Source organism: Poromitra crassiceps (assembly GCF_964638095.1).
Source record: "Poromitra crassiceps genome assembly, chromosome: 7".
NCBI classification, from domain to species: Eukaryota; Metazoa; Chordata; class Actinopteri; order Beryciformes; family Melamphaidae; genus Poromitra; species Poromitra crassiceps.
Genome location: NC_139628.1, coordinates 26,447,472 through 26,471,420, shown reverse-complemented (window position 1 = coordinate 26,471,420; position 23,949 = coordinate 26,447,472). Strand labels below are relative to the sequence as shown.

Sequence of the window (23,949 nt, the reverse complement as noted above, 5' to 3'; positions counted from 1 at the left end):
GATACACTGGCACCAAGTATCGATATGTTTATTTATTTTTAAAAAAAAAATTTTTTTTTTTTTAATAAACAGGCTAAAATATTATGCTGTGTGTGGTAGTTCAAACATAGTTTCAAGTTGACGTTTATTTATGTTTGTAGTTTAAACAAAAACATAAATACTGTAGGCTACATGAATGGAAATGTTTGATCATTAATATCTACTTTTAGAAATTATATAGGTAGGTAGGTTATATAGGTTTTCTTGTTTTAATAATAATAATAAAAAGACTTAATGTGTAACTTTTCCTCCGTGGTATCGAAAATGGTATGAGTGAGTGAGTGAACTCTGAGAGAGTTCATGTCAATTCTGCTAATAAATACATAATACCTGCTTCTTGCCTTTTAGGGGTATTTTTTTCTCTTCAGTTACACAGGTATCGTGATGTATCGTCTTCCAATATATCGATTATCACAGTATCGCTGTATCGTGATAATATCGTTATAAGGCCAAGTATCGTGACGATATCGTATCGTGAGCTACTCAGCGATTCCCACCCCTAGTCAACAATGCTCTCTAGCTCTGTAAATATGGCACTTTAAGTTCTATTCATTTTTGTCTCGCCAAAAGTAACCATGTAGATTCTTCTCACTATGAGGTCAGTTTATCAAAATGGTGCCTGTATGGAAATCTGATTTTCGTTGTCGGAGATCAGGAGGAACAGGGGCCATCCGGTCATCTCAGCTCCTAGCAGCCAGACCCCAGGCTGCTCCAGCTGGGCAACTTAACATCGTCATACCGGGGAAATTATCCCATGAGCTGATCTTTGCAGCTCTGTGTTGATTAGCTAATGTTTCCGCGGCATTTTGATTCACGTATTGATTTTATTTCCTTTTGGAACAAATGTTGGTTTAAAGGGATACACCACTTTTTTGGAAGTTTAGCTCATTTGCCACATCCCCCCACATAACCAAGATACACCATGCCTATCCGGCACTGTCCACTCAGTTTACAGTGAGCTACAGTCGTGAAGTTAGTAATTATTAGGGTTGTGAATCTTCACTGGCCTCACGATTCGATTACAATTCAGAGGGCTACGATTCGATTCGATTACGATTATCGATGCATCTTCAATCGATGCATCACTTTTTTTCCCAATACATGATTTATTTTTTCTCACTTTCTTTTTTCTCACTGTGTGGCTACTTTTAAAATAAAAGTGCATTTGGAATTGCATTGTATTATGATCCAAATAAACAACTGCATGTACTACCATTATATTTTATTCGATTATAAAAATAAATAAATAATAATAATAATAATAATAAAATCGATTTTTGACATTTGTGAATCGATGCAGAATCGTGCACGTCCGCATCGCGATGCATCTTATAATCGATTATTTTTGACACTCCTAGTAATTATTAGGGCTGTGGCGATTCACTTATCTCCCGATTCGATACTATCACGATACTTGGGTGCGATTCGATATATATTGCGATTCTTAAGTATTGCGATTCTACGATTATTGCGATTCGATATTACGATTTATGTTTCTTTTTTTCTTTTCTTTTTTCAGTTTGTTTGCTTTTTTACACTAGATTAGAACATGGGAAAAGTTTAATCATACACTAGAGACTAGGGCTGGCACGGATCAGAAAACCCACGGATCGGATCGCGTGACGGATTTTGAGCCACGGATCACGGATTTTTCGGATCAGCAAAAAAAAATATATATCAGATTTTTTCTCTCAAAATTAGATTTTCGATTAGATTTTTTTAATACTATTATAATTCTCTAACCATTTGTTGCCCTGCACAGCTCAAAAAATATTTTTTTCTCATAAGTGACACAATGTATGCTTTTACTCTGAAGGCAGAACGACCCAACTTCCTGTTTTAGGTGGCACTGCTATGCCTAACTTTGTGGCTGTTGCTTGCACCAGTCACATGACACGGGTACAGACCTACAGACCAGACCGCAGGTCAGTCTGGAAATATAACGTTGATGCTACGTTAAGCTACTCAGTGGCCCCACGTGTTGTTTTGTTGTTATGTGTCCTAAGGCAACATTTCACCGTCCGGTGATAATGTGTTTGTGAAACATGTGCGCGCGTGTGTGTGTGTGTGTGTGTGTGTTGTGGCTCTCGTTATCTTGTTCAGCGCGCAACACGCTGATCGCATTCCTGTGCTTTTTCAGAGGTGTTGAAATAAGTTTGTGTGACGCTGTCTTTAGTAGCCACTAGCCACAGCCTTCAGACATACTTTACAGCAGCGACAAGGGATGAGGAAGCTCACTTGTGCTTGCCATGATTATGCCTGTCTGTGTCTGGCTGCGCTGGGCGTTCTCATACACTAACGTTAAACGTTAAATGAAACGAAAGGGGGGGGGGGGGGGGGGTCCGCGGACCATTGACGTTCCGAACCGCGTTCCGAACCGTGGGGGCTGATCCGTACGGGTCACGGATTATCCGTGATCCGTGCCAGCCCTACTAGAGACTGTATATTATATCATGAGTAGGGCTGGGCGATATAGTTAAAAACAGGGGCGGACTGGGATCATAATTCAGGCCGGGCATTAGATACCAAGCAGGCCAGGCCGATATGGGCCAACGCGTGTGAAATTTGTCCGTTTGAAGCCCAATTTGGGCCAAGTCCAATTTTACAATGAGATGCACCCACTTCCTGAAGTGTAATTATTACTTCAGAGTTCAGACTAACTAATAAAGTAATAAAACCACTAGTAAACCAGTAGGCGGCGCCTGGCCTGCTGTTCAGTGAGTGGCCTGACTGCGGGCACCCAAAACAAAACAAAAAACAAAAAAAATTGCGATGATCGATTCTGGAATAAAAGATCGATTCAAAAAATCGTGACATTAAAAATCGCAATACTTAAGTGAATCGATTTTTTCCCCCACCCCTAGTAATTATCACCATAGAATGGAGGCTAATGGTACAGCTGTTAAAAATCTGCCAAAACACACATCTCATCTCACGGCGCCAAAATACATGCTGTGCTTCGGGTACTCACCACCCGATGAAATGTTAATCCAAAATGTCTTTTTGGAAGGAAAAGAGGTCGGCGGCCATGTTTGGAAAGTAGTGCCGTTTTGGCAGATTTTTAACAGCTGTACCATTAGCCTCCATTCTATGGCGATAATTACTAACTTCACAACTGTAGCTCACTGTAAACTGAGCGGAGCGGACAATGCCGGTAAGTAGGGGTGCACCGATCACCGATTGCCTATGGGAAATATCTGCCCAACCGATCATCGACCGATCACCGATATATAAACTCCTCAAAGACAGTTTGGAAAAGTTATTTTAGGTTGATTATTTCTCCCCTTTAATAATACCAATTGGCATTGTATTTTATATTGTTGGAAAGCCTGATTAGTGATAGGGCTTTTTTTTATTAAAAAAAATATATATATATATATATATAAAAAAAATTGCCGATCGCATATTTGAGGTCAAAATCGGTTGCTTGCCGATCGATCGGTGCACCCCTACCGGTAAGGCATGGTGTATCTTGGTTAGGAGGATGTGGCAAATGAGCTAAACTTCCAAAAAAGTGGTGTATCCCTTTAACAGATGAAATCTAATCTTGAAGCCCAGTAAACACTTTTGGTTGTGTTTACTGGGCAGGGCAGCCCGGCGGCGGTGCTGCCACTGAGTTTAGCCAGGCTGCCTGGTCTCTTCTGTATATCCTAACAACAGCTACGAGGAGAGGAGCTTGTGAACAACATCCCCACAGTCAATGCACTTCCCTGAGATATACATATAAAAAACTCATGCTTTACCCCAAATAAAACCTCCAGTGTCTGTTCGTGACTCCAAAGGCTAATAGCTAAACTGTTAGCTAATGGCTGGTTGTGTGCTAACTTGTGTGGGCCCATACCCGGGAGTTGTAATGTTATGAAACACATTTCCTGGCATATGCAGGCAGTTGGACAACCTGGTAAGTTCTGAAAATACCGTATGTCTATTTCGTTATTCCAGCTAACATTATTGTTTGTTAACGTTATGCCGACCATGAAAGGCTTGTGCAAGGTAACAGCCTGTTGATTGAATGTATGAACAGGCGGCTAGCTTAAAACCGATAGCGTTAGCTGGAGTAATAAAACATTTTCTGAACTTAGCAGTTCAGTCCCCAACCAACATTACTTCCTCGCGCACCTTTCTCGAAACCATGTCCTTTTTATTGCGGTCCCATGATCACACATCAAGCAGCATCTGGTCCTATCAACCACTGGTCCTACGGTAAATAAGATACGATTGACAGCTGTCAATCATCCCTTTGTATATCGTCAAATAACTACTTAAAAACAAACTGACCCGAAAAATGAGCATTTGGACAGGCATTAGCGTGATAAGAACCATCTAAAATGATAGAAACCCCCTTTGGATTATTTTTTATCTTATGTGTACCGTAAATTCCGGACTATAAGCCGCACCGGTGTATAAGCCGCACCTGCAAAGTTGACTATTTTTTTCTTATATAAGCCGCGGGTGTTTTAATGTTTTTTTTTTTTGTGTTTTAATGTTTAATTACCATATGTAAGGGTTCATGCACAGAGGGCATTGTCGGGAAAGAGATGGCTGTTTGAGGAAGCTCCCATTTATTAACATTTCAACAAAACAACATAACACAACACCACCTGTGTTGTTTTTTACAGTGCACACAGTGTCATACAGTGTGGTGAAAAGAGGGCAAGAGAGGAAATTAAAACTTATTATAGTTATATAGGATTTATAGTTAGAAAGAGTGCTAAAAAAGAGAGATTTTTTTTTTTTTTTTTTTTTTTTTTAATCCATAGATAAGCCGCACCGTTATATAAGCTGCAGGGGCCAAAAAAGGCCAAAAAACGGGAAAAAAGGTGCGGCTTATAGTCCGGAATTTACGGTACTTTGTTTAGTTTGGCTCATTTCCCCATCCACTAACATGGCGGAGACGGGCCTTGTGACCTATACTGGTACAACATGCTGCGGCCTCAGTGAAAGGGAGCTGATATTGCGTCCATCTTTGTCGATGTTCCGGACCAGGAGACATCACGGAATGTCATGTGCTTGTTGAGCTCTATACCACGGTCAAACGACGGATGCACCACAGTTTGGCCGTAATAATGCCCCTTCTGAAATTAACTATCCACACGAACAGTTTGTTTTGAACTGGCTATGGTGCCCTTAGTGGCCGTGCAGACCTAACACGCTTATTTGAGCTGCCAGCGCCTTTCTGCAATTCATTCTCCATGGTAAGGATGCGCTAAGCGCGCTCCTCTTTCAAGGAATGAACCTCACGTTTAAGCGCTAGTATCGTCTAGTGTTTTTTGGCGGAGCACTCTGGGCGTGTCAAGCTGAAAAAAGTTCCAACATTTAGAGGAAAAGCGCCCTGCTCGTCAATGTCACTCCTCCTACCTCTTTCTCCTCCCAGGGGAATCTTCAACCTCTGCTGCTGCCAGAACTCCCAATAATCTGGCTTTCATGTTTACAGTCAACAACATCAAACAGACAAAACCAGCTGGCTACCGTGCGTGTGATCGTTGTGTCCTGAACTGTACTGCACGCGACTGCAGGCGGAAACAAAACAAAGCACACCCAAAAAACGCTCCGTGCGCTGTTCTGTGCGCAATGGAAACACGCTCTACATGATTTCCAAAGCGTTCACACGTGTTGTGATCTCGTTTAAAAGTACATGCGACGCAGCAAATAAACAAACTCACTTTTCCCTCAGTGTAGCCTGCCCTGCACGAGGCGTTTATGGAGCATGAGCCAGTAGCTTTATTGTGTTTTTATCCTCGGTGATTGTTTGTATTCCCCTGTACCATTGTTGACATTCACCAAATAAAGTCAATCAATCAATCAATCATGGTAAATAGCAGATGCGGTGAAGCGTTTAAAGCAGGGGTGGGCAACTTTTTTTCCCAGAGGGCCATACTGACATAGATCAAATACATGAAGGGCCACACATTGGACATTATACGTGCCAACACCAGATTTTCGCGGGAGTCTCCCCATTTTTAACCCTCTCTCCTGTTGTGATTGGTAAATTCTCGTTAATCTCCCGATATAATAGTGATACAAATCCAATGGCTGTAGAAAATGAGATTTATTCACATAATTCTGCCTTTTGACTTTTTGGGGGTTGTTTTGTTTTTCTTTGAGGACGTTGGGGGCTGGATTGAGATGGTCCAGGGGCCAGGTCCGGCCCCGGGGCCACATTTTGCCCATGTGTGGTTTAAAGGGACATCTGTAATTTGTTTTGTAGCAACAGAAAAAAACCAGGGTTACACTTACATTATTGTGTGTTACTGGACATGAAATTAACTTTGCAAACTGAGCCATCTTACATGTGCTGTATCACACTGCAGCACTTCATTTCTCTATTAAAATATTTGTTTTGTTGAGGAAAAGGGACTGAAAAAAATGATTTTGAAGGTTTTGGGCCTTATATACACTGTTACAGTATTTCGTAGTTCTGGCTTTCTATTGGTAACATTGTTAATGAAAATATATTTCTTCAGATTAAGATTGCATGTGTGTTTTTATTTGGAGGAGGGGGCACCATGTAGCATTCTGCGCTTAGGGTAGTCTGGGCACCTTCCACCCCGCTTTTTGTCATGGGGGGCGTAAACCCCGGACCCAGAATTAACACCGGATGGCAATGCGCCTAACAACGTCTTTGTTGCCGTTAGCTTGACGCGGTGATGTTACCTAAACTAGAGTCTGATCAAAACAAAGCTAGCGTTACATAAAACAAAACGTTCATGCAATATGGCATCTCCGCCACCACCGCCTGACACACCGGTCAAAACGGTGAAAGAGGATTCTGATACTTGGGTCAAATTGTCAAGTTAAGTGAAAGTTGACGAGCTAGAAACGCTGCCATCCGGTCTAGGGCGGGCTCTAGGCCGGAACCAGTAGGGTGACAAAATAAATTGTGGGCGGGAGCCAGGCTCTTTCTCGCCGAGAAGAGCCTGGTGACGCGAGGTTACGCTTAGGGCATCCAAATGGCCAGCAGCGGTGCTGATGCCATTAGCTTCACTATTTTTAAGAATAGTGTAGATTATTGGCACTTCCAAAATGTAGCTGCCAATATGCTAGCCACTAGCCAGCCATCTTACAGGATCATCTAGTGCAGTTTGATCACTTTGCAGCTCAGCTGACTCGTTTCTTCAGAAGAGATGTGCGCTACAGGCTGGCAGAGTGGCAGCCCGCACCGAGGGCACAAAACAAACCCCCACGGGCCTGCCCGAGTCTTCTGTCCGAGCGAGGCCTTCTGTTACCAGGCGAACCATTGACCGACTTCACCATCAAACAGTTGAAGACGTTGTGTATCCACGTTTTCAGTGTCTCAAAACACCACATCACGTTTTATCATCTGCTTGTACGAACAATCTTGTACAGCGGATGCTTTATTAGGGGCTAAAATGTGACTGTGACGATGTTCGTTTTCGTTATTCTGTGGTAGTTTTGACTGTTATAATGCGAGGCACATGGGCACATAGCACGCCCCAAGATGTAGCAACCAAGCTCAAAAAGAGATCACGCGTCAAATTGTTGACAAAACCGTTCATTTATTTCCAAAATCGTACATGAAGCTAGGTTAGCTAACATGCTAACGCTAACTGCTTATTTGCTCTGCTATAACAGCCGCTAAATCGCCGTCAACAGCTAACAAACACGGTTTCCAGGATTCATTGAGACCAATACATCGTTCATAGTAGCTAATAACATTGTTTTTGTTTCATACCTTTGGTTATGTCTGGTATTTTGCTGGCTTGGACGTGTTTCGGCTGCTGGACTGATGGAAACAGGAGGAGGAGGAAATGAAATCTCAGGCGTTAGCAACTTAGCTTCAGGTTGCCAGGTTTCTAATTTGTATCCTCCTATTACGGCTAAGATTGGGACTCACGAGCTGCTCACAGTCACAAGCCTTCACATTTCTATCTAAACAGGATCAAATGACCCGAGAACCTGAAACAAAGAGCCGTTGCTATTCTTTTTCCGTATTATTATTAATTCCTGTCTTTAAATTGAAAATGGAAACAAACTGGAAAGTCTGAACAGGTGTGTTATCAGCAGTCTGCCAGATGGAGGCGCCATTCTCACAGAAATTGGTAACGACAAAGCCAGCCAGCCAGCCAGACTTTATTGATCCCTGGGTTGAAAGTTTAACACACACACACGCACACGCGCACACACACACGCGCACACACACACACACACACACACACACACACACACACACACACACACACACACACACACACACACACACACACACACACACACACACACACTTTGGTTTACAGTACACTTTTGAAAGACCCCTCCTCCCTGCATTAGGCTGTTAAACAAAATCCATCACATTAAAGGAGCACTTTGCCGCTTTTTAACCGCTAGGAATCTCTTGTGCTACGCACGCTCGATTCCTATGGAGACTCTGGAGATGATGCGCCATGGCTGCAGTTATGGAAATCGCTCGCTCTGCGGCCTCCCAAAATCGTGACTGACAGACAGACAGACACGGCCCACCCACCTAGGCGCCATCGTGCAACTGTGCGCCATCGGCTCATACTACATCACAGTTGCTCAAGTGACATCACTGATGACATCACAATTGTTCAAGTGACATCACTGATGACATCACAATCATGACAGACACACATCGCCGCCACCCAATTTTAACTAAGATATATCTATCAGAGGGGGGGGCGCGGCTTCAGGATCTGCTGTTCTTCCGTGAATCAGTGACGTAATTGTTTCACGTCAGAGCAGCAGATCTTAAAGCTGCACTGGCTCGCATGGCTGTCATTTGAACTACAAATTGTACTCATTCATTTTTGTATGCTTGCATCCAGGGACAGTCGGATCAAAAGCCTTAAGGCCCAATTATGCTCAACGTTAAATACAGATACACATAAGGACAAAGTCTTCTGTCTGTACTCTACATTCATTTTGTGCGTAATTCTATGTTTTCTGAAAGCTTACGGATGATGAAACGGAGCAGTACCACACACACTCACACATTTGTATGCCTCCGCCGGCGATAGCCAGGTCACATTATAGATTTGCGTTGTCCGTCCATATGTCTGTCCCATGTTTGTTAACGCGATATCGGAAGAACGCCTTGACAGAATTTAATCAGATTTGCCCTAAACGTCAAATTAAACTCAAGGATGAACTGATTAGATTTTGGTGGTCAACGGTTAAAGTTCAAGGTCACTGTGACTTCACGAACGCCATTTTGAAGCTCATTAACGTGATATCTCAGGAACGCCTTGATGGAATTTCTTTGACTTTGCCTCAAATGTCCACTTGGACTCAAGGATGAACTGATTACATTTTGGTGGTCAAAGGTCAAAGTTCAAGGTCACTGTGACCTCACGACTGCTCATTTCATGCTCGGACACCCGACCAAGCCAGAGGTAACACGAGGAAGATGTGAACCTGCCCCTGAGCCCCTCGCGTTGGTAGGCAGGGAATCTACTGCTACACTACCCAGACGCCCACGCACTCACACATTAGACTCTGTACTGAAAGGTGCCGGTATATAATTGCTTAACATCATACCAACATGAAAGATACATGTGGGCAGTGACGGTTACACCGGACAAAACATCGAAAATGTAGCATAAATGAGCTTTTAGGGAGTCTTAAGAAGTCATAGGAGCTGGTAAAATTCCACCCCAGACGATGAACAGGGAGCTCTCTGTGCAGGCAACATGCATTGTTCATCTGCATACTACTGACAGAATACCCGTGCAGTGTATCAAGTGTGAATACAGTTAACTTTGATTTAAATATAGCCTAAATGTATCTCGGGTACACAATGACACACCCTTAACTTTGTGTATGGAGAACATGGTATCGTGAGGAAACTTGTGTTTTACACCTCTATTGCTGATGTGACAAAGTGGTGTTAAGGCCTTGAGGTTTTGGAGGGGGTCTCAACGGGTGCTGAAAATTTAGTTCTGGCTTTCTCGGCATATACCCGGCTATGGATGTGTTTGGGTGCTGAATTGTAGTTTTCTGTTATCTGTATCTTTTCTTTTCTTTTTTTCCTTCTCTATTTTTTGTTATGGAAATTGATGCTTGTTGAGTCTATTAATAAATAAATAAAAATGATAGCAAAAAACTTTGTGTATGGCGGCTCCATGCAGAACGGTGTGACCGATGGAGGCTGCGTACCATTAGTGTTGAAAATGGGCCTTGTGCAAATGTCAATAGAGAAATGTTTTTTAAATGTTTTGGGATTCTTTGGGGAATTGGTGCTTTAATTTCCCTGTGTCAATACATTTCACAAAACATGAATTCGTCTCGTGCAAATACACGCACAGACAATGTCACGTCACGATATATTCCTTTTTTAGCCTTTTATTTCTGCCGGGAGTGGTCTCTGAAGTGCTCATACTGGTTTTCTTTGTGCACTTTTCAACCCCACTTCACATTCAAACCGTTACAGACGTTCCTACATTTTGCCAAGGCGAGGAAATAGGAGCTGTGTTTTTCTGGAAAGACCCCGGTGTTGAAGACAGACACTAATTTGAGATTTCACATTCCTCGTGGATCTTGGCGGCGGTCGGCCTCCATCGCCACTGATCTGGGGTCAGGTTACCTTCAGCAGAATAGTTCACATCATTAGAGAGGATGAGCTTCATATCTGACCTTGTGTTCGAGGGTGGGGGACGGAGATGCTGCAAATACATGTGGGGGCACAGGAAAGTGTGTATGTGTTGTGTGTGTGTGTGAGTGTGTGTGTGTGTGTGTGTGTGTGTGTGTGTTGTGTGTGTGTGTGTGTGTGTGTGTGTGTGTGTGTGTGTGTGTGTGTGTGTGTGTGTGTGTGTGTGCGCGCGTGCGCTACATTCATTTTAATGAGAGGTAAGGAATACACAAATTGACTTGATGCATCATGCATGAAGAGAAGACTCGAGACTTGTCTTTGGGTTCTGGTGACTTGGGACTTGACTTTGACTTGTAGGCTGCTTTGATGCCTTGAAATGGTTTATGTCTTCTTGATCTTGTGTTTGTGTAAATGACTCAGATTGAAAGTGATGAGGTTTGTTCCAGCAGACGACTGAATTTAAATTGTTTCCTGAATTAGTATGGAATTAATATTTGGCACACACTCAGCAGGGGTTCCGAGCAGTCAGTGACATGGCTCTTTTTTTAAATAAGGTCATTAGGGCTGACTAAATGCCCCCCCAAAAAAGACTAATTAGTGGCCAGAATCAGCACCATGGAGAGCTCCATTCGTTAGTTATTGATGGAGCACACCTGAGCGGAGTTGGAATCAGCCAGGGAAGTGGACTATGAAAGCCATCTGGGGAGAGAGAGGAGAGGCTGCATGCCAACTCTGAGCAAGGCCTGAGTAAATGGCCATAGTGATCGTGTGCTCCAACAGGTATCAGAACTAGTCAAAAAAAAACTATATTTTATTTTAATATTATATTATATATTATTATATATTATATATTTAATTATCTTAGAATAACATAAAAACGAACAAGCTCAGACACAGGAAAAGAAAAGGCAAACATTTATTATTACAACGTGGTGCTATACCAGCAGTGTTGGGGGTAACTCATTACAAAAGTAATATATTACATGTAATATATTACTTTTAGCAGTAACTCAGTAATATAACTTATTACAATAGGATTTCAGTAATATTATACGGTACCAGTTACTTTGTCAAGTAACACAAGTTACAAATTGAGTTACTTTTTTATCAAAGCACATATTTAAATAATGATATAATCATTTCATAATCAAATTGTGTGTTTTTATGCAAATAACCACTATAGATGAGAATAACAAAGGAAAAAGATATAACATTTAGAATTTTGGACGGTTTACACTGACTTCAGACGGTATAAATTCTTTTTCGGGATGGTTCCGGGGCGGCGATGTCATTCTGCTACTGCAGTTATTTTGGTGAAAGTAATGCAAAAGTAGTGTAATAAGTAACGAGTTACTCTACACAGGGTTAGTAGTAATTGTAAAGTAACTTAATACTTTTAAATGAAAGTAACTAGTAATATGTAGTATATTACATTTTGAAAGTTACTTGCCCAACACTGGCTACCAGCCACATAAGATGCGTATGTGCTTGTAAGAGATGTTGTGCATGGTTTGGGGTAAAATATGACCGGGTAGTCGGTGAAACGTCCACATGTAAATTAGACGTGAGACAACAGTGAAACGACCAACAATAATTAGTGGTGCAAGTGACGGCAGAAGCTAACAGGCACGCTAGCCTAGTCTGTCTGTGTGCGAGTTGCTAGGCAACCACGGCCCCTCTTTGCGGGTAGGCAGAGAGAGGAGGACAGCAGAGGAACGGCGCATCAAAAGTTTTCCTGAACCTGAAAATACACAGGGGAATATAGAAAGATGGCGACAGCCGTTCAAATATCACACCCAGAGTCCTCCAACTTCTCAAATCCGTCAGAACGGCCACGCTGGATAAGAAGATTAGACAGATTTCGTATTGCTACAGGGCTAAACGAAAGAAAGAAGAGGAATATCAGATGAACTCACTGTTATATGCAATGGGAGATGCAGCTGACGATGTTTTGGCAGACCATTGATTGACTGAGGCAGACAAGAAGAAGTAGGATGCTGTCAAAGGAGTGTTTGAACAGCAAGGAAAACATAATGTGATCTTTGAGAGGGCCCAGATCAATGTAAGACGTCAGCAAGAGTGTGAGACTGTAGAGTCATTAATCACGGATGTGCACAAACCTGCAGAACATTGTGGCTTTGGAGTGTTACAAGACAAACTAATAAGGGACAGAATTGTAGCTGGTATACGAGACAAAAGACTGTCAGAACATGTACAAATGGACTCTGAATTAACACTGGCTAAAGCCATACAAAGTCAGACAAAGTGAAACAGTGAAGAAGCGGCAAACAATACTGCACAGCAGTGCAGTGGGGGACAACACATCAAACATGGACGCCATTAGGACAAATATGAAAAAAGGAAAGAAACAGCCATGGCAATGGTCAAACAAGGGACAAAAGCCAGACATTCATGGTGAGAAGGAGTGTGGCCAGTGCGGCCGAGGACGCAAACACTCATGGAGAGACTGCCCAGCTAAAGACGTTGAGTGTCGAAAATGTCACAAAAAGCCAGATCCGGATTATGGGAGATACCAGTTCAATCGACTCCCTTTTGGCACTGCATCGGCTCCTGAGCATTTTCAGAGGAGGATGTCTCACATGCTAGAGGACTTTGAGGGACTTTCTCTGTCGTGCAGACGATGTTCTCGTGTTTGGCAGAGAGTGAGACAGACAGGAGCACGACCAGAGACTGCACCGTGTGCTCCAGAAAATGCAACAGGAGGGTCTCACTCTGAATGAAGAAATGTGAGTTTGCAAGGGAACAGAATCATCTTTGTGGAACACAAGATTTCCAAAAACGGCATACTGTAGAGCCAGACCCGGGTAAAGCGAAGGCAATTCTGCAGATGCCACAGCCTGAATGCAAGGAGGCTGTTCATTGTCTCACGGGCATGGCTACCTACCTCACCAAGTTTTTGCCTCAGCTGGCCACAGTCACCACACCACTGAAAGAACTGCTGAGGGACAGAAATGAATGGATTTGAGCAGAGCTCATGACAGCTTTTCAGATGACCGCTTTTCAGAAGCTGAAAGAAGGACTAAGTTCTCCAGGGGTTCTTGCAGAACTTGCCAGAAACAAAGGTTGCCGCTAATGCATCACAGTACGGGATTGGAGCGGTCCTCATGCAGAAACAAGCTGATGACTCATGTCGACAAGTGACATACATCTCAAGAGGACTAACAGACACAGAGAGGTGCTACGAAAATTGAAAAAGAGGCACTGGCAGTCACATGGGCGTATGAAAGACTCACGTCTTACCTTCTGGGTCTACGTTTCACACTACTGACAGACCAGAAGCCCCTGCTTCCACTGCTGAGCACAAGAGGCTTGGATGATCTACCACCACGGATCATGAGATTTCATCTGTGGCTGCTGCAATTCTCATACGACATCGTTCATGTTCCAGGGAAGAACCTTGTCATAGCAGATACCCTGTCCAAAGCTCCACTGGGCGGTCCACCGACTGCAGGGGATTTGCAACTGGAGAAAGATGTTGAGGTTTTTGTCGACTGTGTTGTGTCTTGTCTTCCTGCCACAGACAAAAGGCTGGAGGAGATCAAGACAGCGCAGCAAGAAGATGAACTGTGCAAAAGAGTGACAAACTACTGCCTCACAGAATGGCCAGAGAAACACAGGCTTGACCCAGAGATTAAGTCAAGTCAAGTCAAGTCAAGTTTATTTATATAGCCCTAATTCACAAGCATGTCTCAGAGGGCTTCACAGAAAATATGTCTAGCTAATTCTAGCTGACACAAAAGTAACAAGAATATACAGAATAAAGATAACATTTGAACAATTGATGGAGAAATATAGAAAATATAGAAATGAGGATAGAGCAGAGGAGAGAGCAGGAGAAGGGAGAAGAGCAGGGGGAATGTGAGAGAGTGATGGGGTGGGGAGGGAATGGGAAATGTTGGAGGGTATAGGAGGTGGGGAAGGAGCAAGAGGAGAGAGCAGGAGAGGGGAAAGGGGGAGGTGTGGGGGAGAAGACAGCAGGGGGAGGGAGGAGGTGGGGAGAGAATGGGAAATGTGGGGGAGGAGAGAGCGTATGGAAGAGTATGGTAGTATAGAGGAGTATGGGAGACTATATGGAGAGAACAGGGAAGAGAGGGCTAACTGACACAACATTAACAAATTACAATAGTAAATATAGCCGCAAGCGGCGATGCGGGGTCCAAGCTTCCGGTGACTTGGGGGGTGTATGTCAGATAATATAGACACTGAATTGCACATTTAATCAGAGTTGGTATGTGCACAAGTGCACAAAGTTTGGTTGAGATTTGGTGACCTGACCGGGTTCAAGCAGTAGTAGCAGTAGTAATAGTAGTGTTAGTGTATATCTGTGTAAGTGTGTATATGTGTGTGTGTATATATGTGTGTGTATATGTGTGAGTATATGTGTGTGTGTGTGTGTGTGTGTGTGTATGTGTGTGTGTGTGTGTGTGTGTGTGTATGTGTGTGTGTGTGTGTGTGTGTGTGTGTGTGTGTATGTGTGTGTGTGTGTGTGGCGTGTGTGTGTGTGTGTATAGGTGTATATGTCTGTGGCAATGTGCACTGGAGCTAGCGGCTGAATTACACCAACTAAGGTACAACCTTGCTACAGTGAACATTTAAGCTAGAATCAGGGTGTAAATGACATTTTCAAGTCAACTTGGCATCTCAGGGCTTGTGGAGAGTTTGATTACACCAGGTGAGCAGTATGGAAGCATTCTATCTATTTGTTTATTTGTATGTTTTTGCTCATGGTCAACTTCACTCAGCAGACAGCTCTGTGCCTGTTGTGGTTAGAGTACAGTTCTATATCTGTGTGTGATGCGTCCAGAGTGCTTTACCCAGTACAGTTGGAGTACAGTACCCAGTTGGAGGTTTCATTCAGCAGGTTTCAAAGATAAGTTGAATTGGATGTTAAAAAACGTTCCCTCTATACTGCCAACTGTCTTGCACCATCTCCATTCATCAGTGATTCAGTGCACCTGGTACAGAGCCTGACCACAGCCCAACTCTGATTGGCTCAGAGTGATGTCAGTCACACTGCAGGATTACAAGCCCGCCAACTTCTGTTTCATGTAAAATACATTGGTGATACATTTTGCAGTGTAAACATTGGTGAACTGAGTTTACAATTATCAAATTATGTGTTCTTAAGTTAAAGCAACTCTGCTCAACATGTGGTAAAATATCAGCCAGGATGAGCGGTTAATGAGTGTCACACCTATGAACAGGTGAGGGCAATGTGACCCCTCAGCACTGGACCCAGATAAAACCACAAGGAAAGATGGCAGGCACACAGCAGGACAAGGTGCAGGGTGATTTTATTTTCCCAACATCAAAAGTGACAGTGAGGCAATCAGCATGTTGTCTGTGGATAAGAACACAAACAGAATTATTTACCCAAATACACAATGTTAACAAGCAATCCAAATTACATCAAACTAGCAATAAACAAACAATGTAACAATCAATTAAAGCAACAATAAACAATATATTTTAACCATGCTAAAGAAAAAAACATATGCAATTCACCTTTAAGGTCAGCATGAGTTGGACTGGCTCACAGCACCTCTGTAGCAGCAGACTGGGGTTTGGGGCAAGTTTTGCACTTCTTTTATAGCCATAGCTCCACCCATCTCCCCACCCACGTGGCACAATCCACAAGTGAGTGAGTGAAGCACTCTGGGAGATGAAGTACACCAGTGGTGGCCATTTTAGTGTGCGTGTGCGTGTGCGTGTGCGTGTGTGTGTGCGCGTGTGCGTGTGCGTGTGCAAACAGACAAAATAGTCATAGGAAGTAGTATGTTTAGCAATAAAAAACAATATAACAATCAAACAAACAATAAACAATATATTTTAACCATGGCTAAAGAGAAAAACATATGCAATTCACCTTTAAGATCAGGATGGCTTGGAATGGCAATTCAACAATGGCTAACAAAACTACAACTTACTTAATAATGCATCTGAAGGGAGGATAAACACCAAAGGACCGAAACACCAACACAGCCTCTACTGCAGTAACGGACACACACTGAGTGTAGAGGCTGATTAGCGTCTTAAGTGCAGGTGTGTGGTGATCAGTCCAGAATTAGGTGCAGGTGTGGTGTATATGTGTGTGCGTGTGTGTACGTGTGTGTGTGTGTGCGCGTGTGTGTGTGTGTGTGTGTGCGCGTGTGCGTGTGTGTGTGTGTGTGTGTGTGTGTGTGTGCTTTTGATGACTATAGCCAGCACCCTGCATTGCAGCTTGTCATGCAGTCCATTTACCATTAAGGACATGTCTGTATTACACACATAATCCACCACTTTACATTAAAAGTCTGCCCTGAATGGAGATGTTTGAACTAATTGGTGTGGGTTGTGCTGTTACAATGGAAGTAAAGTAAAGGTAAAGTCCCACTGATTGTCACACAATGTGTGAAATTTGTTCTCCGCATTTGACCCATCCCCTGGGGGAGCGGTGAGCGCCGCGCTCGGGAATCATATGGTGATCTAACCCCCCAATTCCAACCCTTTGATGCTGAGTGCCAAGCAGGGAGGCAAATGGGTCTCATTTTTATAGTCTTTGCTATGACTCGGCCGGGGATCGAACTCACGACCTCCCAGTCTCAGGGCGGACATTCAGACCACAAGGCCACTGAGCTGGACACATGAGTGACAAGGATAATTCAGATTTAATTCTCTTTTTGGACCTTTCACATCTGAAGACACAATAATGTATTGGAATGTTTTTCCTTTCATATATCTGAAAGAAGGCTCCCAGCAAACACAATTACATCATGATGATGTTCTGATATCATCTTTCAGTGACGTCCAGGACTAGGCCAAATCACAGCCGATTTGGGGATCATTTAGACATCTACACAGGAATGTCAAGAGGACGTCGAAATATGACGTTACCATAAATAGGCATATTCAGTTATTCTGCTATGTACACAGTGTGTATTCAGCAGCGTTATACATAATTATATCCAGATTAACCTTTATTCTACATTTTCAAAAAATAAAACAGTTACCTGGCCGTGGTTTGAACCCAGGACCTCCAGCTTTGGTGTCTGCTACTTTACCCCTACACCATCCTTCCACAGCAATGACAAGGCACGGATATAACCTTATTATGGCATAAACTTGTTTTTATTCAAACGTGGGTGTCAAGTCTTTGTGGATCGGGCATTACTGTGTGACATCTAAACCAACTATGTATTATGCTACAGCAGATGCAGAACCCCAAAACACATTAACCCCACCCAAAATGCTACATTCCAACTTCCAGTAGTAGTAGTAGTAGTAGTAGTAGTATTAGAAGTAGTAGTAGTAATAGTAGCAGAAGTAGTAATAGTAGTAGTAGTAGTGTTGGTAGTAGTGGGAGTGGTAGCAGAAGTAGCAGCAGTAGTTGTAATTGACCGGTTAATGAGTTGTGGGCAATTTAGTGTTGGCGTGTGTTTCATTAAAAGTTTAGAGATTTATCATTTCAAAACGGTTTCACGTATCCAAAATCCTTTACTAACCTTAGGTCGGGGTAGCCCATAGATGACCCAGAAAAAGTTTTGTGTGATTTGGCCAAACGGTCTAGGAGGAGCTCGCAAAAGTAGGTTTTTGATCAAATTCAAAATGGCGGAAAATCTACCACACAGAAATGGGCGTGGCCTAGTGGGTTAGATACATGATGCTCCAGGGAAACCAGTAGATGTGGAATTTTGATTCTACAGCTCGCAGTTCAGAAGTTATGGACCGACAAACATGAAATTGGCTGTTATAGCGCCACCATCTGGTGGATTGGTGTAATTTTTTTACTCTGAGTAGTGGGTGATGTCGTGAACCTGTGTGGAAAGTTTGGGTGATGGGGGGTGTATGGTTTCTGAGATCCACACACTTTTAGGGCAGGAAAAGAACAAAAGTAAATACACAAAAGTTTAAACATTTATCATTTCAAGACGGTTTCACGTATCCAAATTCTTTCTAAGATTTTTAATCAGGGAAGTCCAGAGATGACACACAAAAAGTTTGCGCTCATTCGGGCAGATGGCCTAGGACGAGTTCGTTTTTTTTTTTTTTGAGAAAGTCCAAGATGGCGGAAAATCTAGCAGACTTAAATGGGCGTGGTCTATATGGATAGATGCGTATTGATCCAGGGAATCCAGCAGATGTGGAATTTTGATTCTACGCCTCACGGTTCAGCAGTTATGGTCCAATACGTGAAATGGTCTGTTATAGCGCCACCATCTGGTCGATATGGCTAATTTTTTGTCTCTGAGTAGTGGGGCACATTTCCAACCTATGTGCAAAGTCTGGCTACTGTAGCCCTTACGGTTTTTGCCGTGCATACTGTTTTAGCGGAGAATAAGAAAAATAAATATAGCCGCAAGCGGCGATGCGGGGTCCAAGCTTCCGGTGACTTGGGGGGTGTATGTCAGATAATATAGACACTGAATTGCACATTTAATCAGAGTTGGTATGTGCACAAGTGCACAAAGTTTGGTTGAGATTTGGTGACCTGACCGGGTTCAAGCAGTAGTAGCAGTAGTAATAGTAGTGTTAGTGTATATGTGTGTAAGTGTGTATATATATGTGTGTGTATATGTGTGAGTATATGTGTGTGTGTGTGTGTGTGTGTATAGGTGTATATGTGTGTGGCAATGTGCACTGGAGCTAGCGGCTGAATTACACCAACTAAGGTACAACCTTGCTACAGTGAACATTTAAGCTAGAATCAGGGTGTAAATGACATTTTCAAGTCAACTTGGCATCTCAGGGCTTGTGGAGAGTTTGATTACACCAGCTGAGCAGTATGGAAGCATTCTATGTATTTGTTTTTTCTATGTTTTTGCTCATGGTCAACTTCACTCAGCAGACAGCTCTGTGCCTGTTGTGGTTAGAGTACAGTTCTATCTCTGTGTGTGATGCGTCCAGAGTGCTTTACCCAGTACACCGACTGCATGCAAGTACCGCATAGTACCCCACTTCAAATAAACCAAACTATACCTTTCACAAATCAACTCAATAAGTGTCAAACTAAATGAATGCCTGCTAAACTGTTTTCGGATGTGCGAGATGTGCAAAATAAATAAGCATTGTTTCCGTTTTCGGTGGAGTGTCCCTTTAAGGCCAAAACTAACATCTCAGTTGGCTTTAATTAAAACACAAGATAGGAATACATTTCAAATCACAACACATTGCCGTCACTTCAAATTACCTTCATACCTCCCTTTACATAACATTGAAAATATATTTCAGATTGTGTAAACCTCCCTTTAAACTCACGGATTTGGCTTTTGGAGGTTTCATTCAGCAGGTTTCAAAGATAAGTTGAATTGGATGTTAAAAAACGTTCCCTCTATACTGCCAACTGTCTTGCACCATCTCCATTCATCAGTGATTCAGTGCACCTGGTACAGAGCCTGACCACAGCCCAACTCTGATTGGCTCAGATTGATGTCAGTCACACTGCAGGATTACAAGCCCGCCAACTTCTGTTTCATGTAAAATACATTGGTGATACATTTTGCAGTGTAAACATTGGTGAACTGGGTTTACAATTATCAAATTATGTGTTCTTAAGTTAAAGCAACTCTGCTCAACATGTGGTAAAATATCAGCCAGGATGAGCGGTTAATGCGTGTCACACCTATGAACAGGTGAGGGCAATGTGACCCCTCAGCACTGGACCCAGATAAAACCACAAGGAAAGATGGCAGGCACACAGCAGGACAAGGTGCAGGGTGATTTTATTTTCCCAACATCAAAAGTGACAGTGAGGCAATCAGCATGTTGTCTGTGGATAAGAACACAAACAGAATTATTTACCCAAATACACAATGTTAACAAGCAATCCAAATGACATCAAATTAGCAATAAACAAACAATGTAACAATCAATTAAAGCAACAATAAACAATATATTTTAACCATGCTAAAGAAAAAAACATATGCAATTCACCTTTAAGGTCAGCATGAGTTGGACTGGCTCACAGCACCTCTGTAGCAGCAGACTGGGGTTTGGGGCAAGTTTTGCACTTCTTTTATAGCCATAGCTCCACCCATCTCCCCACCCACATGGCATAATCCACAAGTGAGTGAGTGAAGCACTCTGGGAGATGAAGTACACCAGTGGTGGCCATTTTAGTGTGCGTGTGCGTGTGCGCGTGTGTGTGCGCGTGTGCGTGTGCAAACAGACAAAATAGTCATAGGAAGTAGTATGTTTAGCAATAAAAAACAATATAACAATCAAACAAACAATAAACAATATATTTTAACCATGGCTAAAGAGAAAAACATATGCAATTCACCTTTAAGATCAGGATGGCTTGGAATGGCAATTCAACAATGGCTAACAAAACTACAACTTACTTAATAATGCATCTGAAGGGAGGATAAACACCAACTGAAACACCAACACAGCCTCTACTGCAGTAACGGACACACACTGAGTGTAGAGGCTGATTAGCATCTTAAGTGCAGGTGTGTGGTGATCAGTCCAGAATTAGGTGCAGGTGTGGTGTATATGTGTGTGCGTGTGTGTACGTGTGTGTGTGTGTGTGTGCGCGTGTGTGTGTGTGTATGCGCGTGTGTGTGTGTGTGTGTGTGTGTGTGTGTGTGTAGATCCGGTGACCTGACGGTTTCCAAGCAGTACTAGTAGTAGTAGTAGTAGCAGTAGTAGTAATAGTAGTAGTGTTGGTAGTAGTGGGAGTGGTAGCAATAGTAGCAGCAGAAGTACTAAGAATAGTAGTAGTAGTAGTAGCAGCAGCGGCAGTAGTAGTGGTGGTTGGCTGTTATAGCGCCACCATCTGGTGGATTGGTGTAATTTTTTTACTCTGAGTAGTGGGTGATGTCGTGAACCTGTGTGGAAAGTTTGGGTGATGGGGGGTGTATGGTTTCTGAGATCCACACACTTTTAGGGCAGGAAAAGAACAAAAGTAAATACACAAAAGTTTAAACATTTATCATTTCAAGACGGTTTCACGTATCCAAATTCTTTCTAAGATTTTTAATCAGGGAAGTCCAGAGATGACACACAAAAAGTTTGCGCTCATTCGGGCAGATGGCCTAGGACGAGTTCGTTTTTTTTTTTTTTGAGAAAGTCCAAGATGGCGGAAAATCTAGCAGACTTAAATGGGCGTGGTCTATATGGATAGATGCGTATTGATCCAGGGAATCCAGCAGATGTGGAATTTTGATTCTACGCCTCACGGTTCAGCAGTTATGGTCCAATACGTGAAATGGTCTGTTATAGCGCCACCATCTGGTCAATATGGCTAATTTTTTGTCTCTGAGTAGTGGGGCACATTTCCAACCTATGTGCAAAGTCTGGCTACTGTAGCCCTTACAGTTTTTGCCGTGCATACTGTTTTAGCGGAGAATATGAAAAATAATAATAAACGGAACAGATACAATAGGGATCCACGCACTTCGTGCTTGGACCCCTAATAATAAACGGAACAGATACAATAGGGATCCACGCACTTCGTGCTTGGACCCCTAATAATAACACATCGAACAATTATATGATAGAGAAATATAGACACACATCTTGCAAACGGACATATGTCGATTTCTTAGCAACCAAACTATGCCTAATTTAATTGGCTGCAAGCCTTTAGTAGTGAGTCCCTTTGCCAAATAAACACATGTTCACATATAGAGCTTATGGGTGCCTCGCTTTAGGGAAGAATGGGTGCCATGCTTTAAATAGTGGCGAAATATTAAAAGCATGGGTGCCATGCTTTAAATAGTGGCAAAATATTGGAGGGGATAGAATGGGTGCCATGCTTTGGAGTAGAATGTGTACTATGCTTTAGAGTAGTGGGGGAAGGGGGGAAGAGGAGAAAGCAGGAGAGTGGAGGAGGGAGGGAGAGCGGGGGGATGTGGGGGAGGAGAGGGAGGAGGTGGGGAGAGCGTTACTGTCAGGTCAGATCAGATCTCCACCTCGCATGTGACCTTCTCATGAAGGGAGGAAGACTAGTCATAAAGCCATCTTTGAGATCGGATGTTCTACAGAGACTCCATGAAGGACATCAGGGGATTTCAAAATGTAGAGCCAGAGCTCGGGAGTCGGTATGGTGGCCTGGCGTCTCCTCTCACATAAGTCAAATCGTGGAGGGATGTGAGATATGTCAGCAACACAGGCCACAGTACAGAGACCACTGTTGCCCACCACAGTTCCAGAACGCTGATGGGAAAAGGTGAGGATGGATCTGTTTGAGTGGTCAAAGAAGAGCTATCTGCTGATCGTAGACTACTTCTTGAGATATATTGAGGTAGCAGAGCTCAAGTACACCTTGGCTGAGGTTACTATAAGAGCTATCAAAGAGGCTGTTCAAAATATTTGCAAAGGAAAACAAGTTCACACGTATCACAAGCAGCCCACGTTACCCCCAAGCAAACGGGGAAGCAGAACGTGCTGTTCAGACCATCAAGAACCTTTGGAAAAGAGAAGCTGATCGCAGCAGAGCACTGCTGGCATACCGAGCCACTCGGGTCACTCAGGGTCTCTCCGGCTCTCTTACTGATGGGGAGAAACCTGCGCACCTCCGTACCCCAACCCACCGCCAAGCTGGATCCTAATCCTAAGTGGTCGGATCTGAAAGGTTTTCGCAGGAAGGATGATAAAGGGAAGCCTAGCCTGTCATATTATATATGACATATTAAAAGAAAAACAATTGATCACAAAAAAAAAGAACCAGCAACAACCAGCGACACTGCTCTCGACGTCTCCCAGAACTCACATCTGGACAGAAGGTGTGGATAACCACAGAGGGAACTCCAGGAGCAGTTGTAAGACCTGCCAACGTTCAGAGGTCGTATATGGTAGAGAGTGAAAGGGCACATACAAAGATTTATGTTAAAATACCATGCTGGGAGATATGTTAAGAGAACACACAGAGATTTATGTTTAAAGGATCGTTCATTTGAAAAGAGTTGGTCTGATCTAAAAGGAGGAGGTGTAGTGATAGGGACTACTGTTCCCATAATGCAACATGTGCGTAACCTCCGGGTTATCTCAGTAAAGAGTTTTCTGAAGGTAGTCCACGCCACGGTGTCCGGCTGTGTCCTCATTATACTGTACATCAACCACAGCTGAAAAGAAGGTGGAGGGGACTTCCATTGCTTCAGAATGAGTCTCTTGGCGACAGTCGCCCCCTGTGTCAGAGACTGTTGCACAGCCGTAGGGAGGAGCAGAGAGGATTCCGAGGAGCCGAAGATGGCGAGTTTCCCCTCCGGCTGAAGGATTATTTTGTAGGTCAGAGTACCAATCAAATATCTTGGCCCAGAACCCAGATAGTGTAGGGCAGAACCAAAAAGCATGGGACAGTGTGCCCTCTGACACCTATCACATAGTGGTGAGACAGAAGT

The 23,949-nt window shown here is 43.1% G+C and overlaps 1 protein-coding gene across 1 annotated transcript in view; it reads right to left on the bottom strand.

Annotated features, from left to right (window-relative positions):
- LOC310779500 (uncharacterized protein) overlaps positions 1-23,949 on the bottom strand; it is a gene marked incomplete at both ends in the record, with an annotated part of 79,647 nt that overhangs the window by 34,662 nt on the left and 21,036 nt on the right. The window contains 3 exons of the mRNA XM_083640031.1: positions 10,651-10,679; positions 13,207-13,339; positions 13,997-14,138. Coding sequence (XP_083496157.1) covers positions 10,651-10,679; positions 13,207-13,339; positions 13,997-14,138 — 304 coding nt within the window. The remainder of the gene's footprint in view (positions 1-10,650; positions 10,680-13,206; positions 13,340-13,996; positions 14,139-23,949) is intronic.